Source organism: Salmo salar, chromosome ssa07 (genome assembly GCF_905237065.1).
Source record: "Salmo salar chromosome ssa07, Ssal_v3.1, whole genome shotgun sequence".
NCBI lineage: Eukaryota > Metazoa > Chordata > Actinopteri > Salmoniformes > Salmonidae > Salmo > Salmo salar.
Genome location: NC_059448.1, coordinates 42,880,584 through 42,888,888, shown reverse-complemented (window position 1 = coordinate 42,888,888; position 8,305 = coordinate 42,880,584). Strand labels below are relative to the sequence as shown.

Sequence of the window (8,305 nt, the reverse complement as noted above, 5' to 3'; positions counted from 1 at the left end):
CTCTATCCACTCACTCTATCTACTCACTCTATCCACTCACTCTATCCACTCACTCTATCCACTCACTCTATCCACTCACTCTATCCATTCACTCTATCCACTCACTCTATCCACTCACTCTATCCACTCACTCTATCTACTCACTCTCATTACTCACTCTATCCACTCACTCTATCTACTCACTCTAATTACTCACTCTATCCACTCACTCTATCCACTCATTCTATCCACTCACTCTATCTACTCACTCTATCTACTCACTCTATCCATTCACTCTATCCACTCACTCTATCTACTCAATCTAATTACTCACTCTATCCACTCACTCTATCCACTCACTCTATCCACTCACTCTATCCACTCACTCTATCCACTCACTCTATCTACTCACTCTATCCACTCACTCTATCCACTCACTCTATCCACTCACTCTATCCACTCACTCTATCCATTCACTCTATCCACTCACTCTATCCACTCACTCTATCCACTCACTCTATCTACTCACTCTCATTACTCACTCTATCCACTCACTCTATCTACTCACTCTAATTACTCACTCTATCCACTCACTCTATCCACTCATTCTATCTACTCACTCTAATTACTCACTCTATCCACTCACTCTATCCACTCACTCTATCTACTCACTCTCATTACTCACTCTATCCACTCACTCTATCTACTCACTCTATCCACTCACTCTATCTACTCACTCTATCTACTCACTCTATCCACTCACTCTATCCACTCACTCTATCCACTCACTCTATCCACTCACTCTATCAACTCACTCTATCCACTCACTCTATCCACTCACTCTATCCACTCACTCTATCCACTCACTCTATCTATTCACTCTATCCACTCACTCTATCCACTCACTCTATCCACTCACTCTATCCACTCACTCTATCCACTCACTCTATCCACTCACTTTATCCATTCACTCTATCCACTCACTCTATCCACTCACTCTATCCACTCACTCTATCCACTCACTCTATCCACTCACTTTATCACTGGGACATCAGGACAGGGGTACACACACACACACACACACTTGAACGTTATCTGCAGGAAAAAACACTGCAGAGTGATTAGATAGCACAGCACTGTGCACACAGGACGTGTCTGAAGCAGATAGTGTGAGGCTGTGCGTCGGTCAAATGCTTCCCCAGGAGAAAGTGAACCCATCAACAGGAAACAGGAGCTGTTCTGTAGTGTTTCCTCATGAAATCCCCCCCACTCTGTGGTGCCATCATTCCTACTCCACTAAACTTTGTCTCCTTACTCAACCCTTACACATTACTAGGCTACTACACACACACACACGCGCGCAGGCCCCCCCCATACGCACGCACGCACGCACGCACGCACGCACGCACGCACACACACACACACACACACACACACACACACACACACACACACACACACACCATAAGTCTGGATGTCTATGCATTGTGTCTATGTCTGAACATTTGGAAACTATGACCATTGCGTACAAACACACACTCAACCTGTACTGTCTTTTCTTCTGTTCTGCACTGATCTAGCTGATATGGGAGGATTCTGTTCCCCTGTTCTTTGAACTGGATTCCGGAAGTCCTCGGAATCAACTGTCTTATTACTTGTCATAGGAAGAGTGCTTGAGGCTCCTTCTGATCTAGCCCATACCTCAATGTACCTTCTAGCTGATATTACATTGTCCCCCAGTGAGTAAAATGGTTGAAAATAGGTGTTTTCACTGGGCCTTCTGTTGTTCTGTTCTGGCTCATACAGGCCAGGTGTCTGAGCTGCATTAGTCTCTTTGTGTTAGTTTTCTATTTGTTAGAGACAGAGCTGACAGATCAGAACACGCAGAACACACAGACCCATGTCTTCATTACCCTTGAGATCGCATCAAATCCAATGTTATTTGTCACATGCTTCGTAAACAACAGGTGTAGACTAACAGTGAAATGCTTACTTACAATGCAGAATGTAATAAAAAATAGAATTATTGACACAAGGAATAAATACACAGTGATTTGGTGGAGCATTGTGAGTGTGCAGTGAGCATGGTTATATGTCAGCATGTATGTGTGCAAGTGTGTTTCATAGCAACTACAGAGCCATAATAGACTGAAGTAAAGAGTGGAGCAGTGGGGATCTGTTAGCAATCTGCCAGTCAGAGAGCTGGGTTCTGAAGGGCTGCTGTCCAAACGCCAGCTCTGTCCCCCCTACTCACTGCTGACCCTTCACGTCTGTCCATTCTGTTTCTGGAGAGAGAGAGAGAGAGAGAGCCCAGGAGAGGAGCGGAAAGAATGAGACCTGGACTAGAGCCAGACACCTTCACAGTAACAACAAGGGGCTTGTTTTAACACAACCTCTCCTGCGAAGGCTGTACACCCATTAGAGTGCTACAGTCAGTGTCAGTTTGAGTGGGTTACAGTTTGGCGTTGCCCGGGGTAACCAAACAAACAGTGAGTCCCGCCTCCGGAGCCAATCAGAGCCTTAAAGGTCACTTTGCTCCGAGATGGAGGCGAAACAATGGGTTCTGGGCAGAAAGGCCACATTGAAAGGCCACATTGTCCCCCCCCCAGTCCAACTGGAGATAATGTGTTATGAGTGAAGTTCTGACATCAGGGCTTTGTGTCTCCGAGCAGCGACTTACAACAGGGAGAGAGAGGGAGAGAGAGGGCGAAAGAGGGGGAGAGAGGGAGAGAGAGGGGGAGAGAGGGAGAGAGAGCGAGAGAGAGAGACGGAGAAATAGGGAGAGAGAGGAAGGGAGAGGAAAGAATGAGAGAGGGAGAAAGAGGGGGAGAGAGGGAGAGAGAGCGAGAGAGAGGGAGAGAGAGAGACGGAGAAATAGGGAGAGAGAGGAAGGGAGAGGAAAGAATGAGAGAGGGAGAAAGAGGGGGAGAGAGGGAGAGAGAGCGAGAGAGAGAGGGAGAGAGAGAGAGACGGAGAAATAGGGAGAGAGAGGAAGGGAGAGGAAAGAATGAGAGAGGGAGAAAGAGGGGGAGAGAGGGAGAGAGAGCGAGAGAGAGAGAGAGAGAGACAGAGAAATAGGGAGAGAGAGGAAGGGAGAGGAAAGAATGAGAGAGGGAGAGACAAACAGAGGGAGGCAAAGGGGGACAGAGTGAAAAAGTGAGGCGTGTTAGGGGAGTAACAGAATGTGCCAGAAAGATAAAGAGGAAAATGAAGACAGGGGGAAAGGGAGGATGGAGAGAGAATTGTGTGATCCAGAGAGAGAGAGAGACAGCAAATCATTTTAGCAACTTAGTACTTTTGAGCTTTACTGCTCCAGTGGAGGAACTGAAGTGGGTCAGTGTGAGCTATTGGATGCCCTCGATTCTCAACCTCTGCTCTATTATCTCTCTTGACTCCATGTGGCAGTGTGGTTGGTGAATGGCACAGGAGGATTTGAATGGGTGTGGGAGATACACCGCTTATCTCCTGTACAGAGAGTAGATATTGTAAAGGGCCAGGCCAGGCGCCGTGAGACTGAGAGAGGGAGGCATTCAATCACACACTAATGCCTTGGCTCCAGAGACACAGACGCCTCACACACACACACAGACACACGCACACACACACTTGTCGACAGGGCCAAATTCATTGTTCCCGTCAATACCCCCCAACCTCAACCTCTGTCTGACCCCTCTGGAAATGTTCTCTTCCCCGTCCCAGCTCCAGTTTGGAATTCTGTCCCCCTCTTTCTCCCTCCTAATGGCCTTTCCTTTTTCCTCAAGCCTTTAAGTCACGTGTTTGTTGTTCTTTCCCGCTGTTTGTTCTTCCCTGCATGTTGCGTTTGATCCTGCTGGATTCCAGGACCATGTCATCAACCCCGTCGGATGTTTGCAAGCTGTTTGTTTGCGGAGTTCAACTTCAAGTTACGAGGAAACATTTAGTTTTGTCGAGTAAGATTAGACGAGGCAGTTTTCCAAGATCAATTCAAAGTAGTGGAGGTGTAGCGGTCCTATGTTAAGGGTCGTTAACTGTCCAGCAATGTAAAAAAAAAAACATTGTAAATTGTCAACATTGCAAGTGTTGACAGCCTTGTTGACAGGCGAGACTACTGAGCCAGGGAGTCTGGGTAATGTCCCCTCCCAATACAGTAGGACACACATGAACACACGCACTGACCATTCTGATGCAGTCCTATAGGAATGTCCCTGTTCAAGCCAGGATGCTCTCACCATAGACTCAGATCCTACACACTCCAGTGACGGAAATATCAGGCTTTTAAATGTTGGACCTGGACCAAACCACTGAAGGAATTGAATCGCTCTCTCTTATCGCATGTGTGATTTGTGTGTGTGAATGTGTGTGTGTGCGTATTTAGTACTCTCTCAGGAGTGCTGAAGGAGAAGTGTCAGAGTGGGAGAGTGTGAATGTAAAGTCCTGCCTTTTTTTAAACGGGCACAGTATACCTGAGGGGTCCTCTCTTTCTGGTGTGTTGCTGGTGCAGTAGTACCGCTCTGCAGGGTTCGTTAGAGCTGATCTGCTCTCAGCACCTTGCAAGCTGAATGAAACCTGAAACTGCCCCCTCACTGAGCCAAAATGGAGACCATCAGCCAAAGATATCAATCTTTCTACATCTGTCCTAGCTCTCAATATCACTCTCCCCTAGCCTACCACTTCCACTAACCTCAAACTCCCCCAACTACTGTAAACTCCTTTCCCCACACCAGAGGAGGCTGGTGGGAGGAGCTCTAGGAGGACAGGCTGGAATGGAATACATGGAACGGAGACAAACATTTGACTTCCATATGTTTGATCTGTATGATACAGTTCCAGTTCCACACACACACACATCACCCCCTGTACTTATTTGACTGGACCAACGACCAACTCATAGATAAGGCTGGACCGTATTACCGTCACACCGGTGGTCACGAGTCATGAAGGCAGTCAAATTCCACGTGACCATTTAGTCACGGTAATCAGGCTTGCTCTGATGCTGCTGATGGTCATTAGTAGCCTACCAAACTTGCTAACTGCCTGGTACTCAGCACTGTATTGTTCTTCTAATCACTCTGACATCAATGCAAATGTATTCAAAAGAAGAATCAAACACTTCATGAGAGCCCATGAGCTCATATACCATAAGCCCAGGCCTCTACTAAAAATAGGAGGATCAGCTTTCTATAGGCTAGGCCTACTATATTTATTTCTCAGCTTTCCTAATATTAAGCACATTGCATATATTTACAACAGGAGTATAGCCCACCAGGCTGGCATGAAAATAAACCACGTGGAAAAGTGTCCTCCATTCGCTATTGAAGTACATAGAAGACTTATTTTTTCCACTGCCCCTGTTTCGATACAGGTGCATGATAATGGTCCATTCTAAATCAAAACAAATTTCACACACATATTATTTAGTATATGTAAAGACAAGATTAAATCAAGGATAGTCTGATGGGTGACAATATTAGCCTATCACATGTGAATTGTATATTATCACTTGTGAATGATGCCCAGCATAAGAAACAATTTCTTTTTTTTGCAACTTTTTCTAATCATAGTCGCGCACCTTGTGTAGCCTAGCCCGTAGGCCTATGTTTTAATAAGGTTTGTATCACAACTAAAGTGGCAAATAACTTAACATTAAGCACATTAATCCGCTTTACAAGGGGTGTAGAGCCTAACTGGCATACATAAGCATTTTCAAGTTTGGGGAAGATAATTTTCACCATAAAAATGCATCTTCATAATAAAAGCCTTACATGTATAATTGCTTTTGTGGCCACTTTTGTTAATGGTGTTTTCCGCTAATGGAACACTCGTGCTCCCTCTCTGGCCTCTCGGTCAACAGGCTCTCGTTACGGCGCACTCCTGTCACGAGCGTTATGCGCATAATGACACTCACCTGGACTCCATCACCTCCTTGATTACCTCCCCTTTACATGTCCCTCCCTTTGGTTTCTTCCCCAGTCGTCATTGTTTCTGTTGCTGTTTCATGTCGGTGCGCTGTTCGTGTTTCTTGTTTTGTTCATTTATTTATTAAACGAATTCACTCCCTGAACTTGCTTCCCGACTTTCAGCGTACATAGCTACACCTACTACCATGTGCGCATTGCTGCGCTTATAATGTGAAGAAATAACCTAATAGTTTATCAACATTTTGATCTGTTGCGTCAGCCACATTGCGTAAAAGTTATTATTCTAGAGGTTGTATTCATTTGGGATCTAATTGCGTCCCACGATTTTCCCAGAATACAGTATGTTTGGAATATTTATTCCAAATGAATAGGTGGACCTTTTTACTATGGGGGATAGTAGATTGACATAGGCTAGTGCTTTTGCTGTTCGTAAGGCCTACTCATATTGTTGGCTGACAAAAAGTAAATGTGGACATTTCTTCCAATATCTTCAATATGCACCTCAAAATTGGATGTGTGTTTGAGGGATCATCCAACCAGACAAGACAAATGGATAGCTGCTGGAAGAGAAGAGTGAACATCAGTATTATGAAGACGATGACTGAGGAGTCCTAGAGTGATACCATTGCCTCATCTCCCCCTTGGTGATCACCGTGGCGATAAGGCCGGGGCTGCCAGGGTCACATAAGAGCAGAGTAAACACAGATGTTGATGTTGTTGTGCCAGGCAGCTGAAGGCCGAGGGCATACTCTGTTATTACGATTCTACAACACACTGTTTCTCTTTAGAACAGACCAATCAGATGGCAGGTGTGTGTGTGGTAGAGACCTAATCTGCTCCCCAGTTTGTGAGTTAAGTTGTAACCGTATATGGCAGAGGGCATAGCCCTTTCCTCCAATCAAATGACCTAGTGGCCTCATGGGTATTTTAATACGTCGCTGAAAATCCGGTGTTTCTATATAAAGCGTATTTGATATTTTTTAGTGGTCTGTGATGTAAATAAAGTGTAATATTGGGATGCAAACTCAAAATTGAATACATTTGAACTCTATAGCATACATGGTACAGGTGTCTTCTTTTTTAACCCCCAACAATGTGTGTGAGGTGTATAGTTTTGTTTTATGGTAGATTTGTTTAAGACTACCAGGAAACACTCTGTGTGACCCTAATTTAGCCCACTGCAGTAAAAGGTTCAACTCAAGTTACCTGGGGAGACAATTTATAGAGGCCAGTATTGCTTTCATGGAAGTATTGCTTTTTGCACAATACCTTAGTGTATTACTATGGTGTATTACTTAGTGTATCAGTACCTTAGTAAATGACCTGACCTTAACCCTCCCCTCTCTCCCCCTTTACAGACAGTAAGGCCATCGTGGATGGGAACCTGAAGCTTATCCTGGGTCTGATCTGGACTCTGATCCTGCACTACTCCATCTCAATGCCCATGTGGGAGGACGAGGACGATGAGGACGCCAAGAAGCTGACCCCTAAGCAGAGGCTGCTGGGATGGATCCAGAACAAGGTGCCCCAGCTGCCCATCAACAACTTTCACCGTGACTGGAGGGACGGCAAGGCCCTGGGAGCCCTGGTTGACAACTGTGCCCCAGGTAAGCGCTGATGCAGGATCTGTGACTCATTCTGTTAGACTCTGCTGGCTTGGAGCTGACTCAGAAACAGTTTAGTGTTAGTTCATTTGACTGGATGGATGGCAAGGCCCTGGGAGCACTGATTGACAACTGTGCCCAAGGTAAGGCTTTGAGGAGCAGTTTGAGTGCAAATTGTCAATCTGTAAGAACTGTAAGAGTTTTGTAAGAGCTGATCCAAGATCTGTGCATCATACGTTTCATTTGTTGACAATAGTCTTCCAGGTTGTAACTCATTTGAGAGTTGTTTGAGGGTTGATTAATCATCCATACTATTCACTGAAACAGTACACTAAACACTAACCTCAGCCATAATTCCAAGTATGTGTCACAGAGAAGTTCCAGAGAAACTCCAGTGTTTTTGAAACAGTCTTGTTGAAACACCAAGCCAAATGAGACCAGGTCAGGGGTAAGGGTTATGTACGTTCAGGGCTGACTAACTGGTTAAATGTTAAAATGGTGCCGGAAGAAATGGCAGCAGTTTTACGGGCGCCTAACCAATTGTGCTATTATGTGTTTTTTTCGTGCTATTTGTAACTTATTTTGTACATAATGTTTCTGCCACCGTATCTTATGGCAAAAAGAGCTTCTGGATATCAGGACAGCGATCACTCACCTTGGATTAGCCAATGATTTTTTCTTCAAAAAGCAGGACGCACAGGATGTACTTCAGACACCCGACATGGCCAACATCCCTGTCATTGGCAGGAGAAAGAGACGCAGGTATAGAGGACACAGGGCGGGGTGCCTTGTAAGGATCCGCAGAAGGCGAGTGGGAAGCTGCCG

The 8,305-nt window shown here is 45.4% G+C and overlaps 1 protein-coding gene across 7 annotated transcripts in view; it reads left to right on the top strand.

Moving 5' to 3' along the window:
* Positions 1-8,305, top strand: part of LOC106609299 (filamin-C-like) — an 86,627-nt gene that overhangs the window by 19,856 nt on the left and 58,466 nt on the right. For all 7 annotated transcript variants that reach the window (XM_014207962.2, XM_014207961.2, XM_014207960.2 and 4 more), the window contains exon 2: positions 7,235-7,483. In XM_014207962.2, the coding sequence (XP_014063437.2) occupies positions 7,235-7,483 (249 nt within the window). The remainder of the gene's footprint in view (positions 1-7,234; positions 7,484-8,305) is intronic.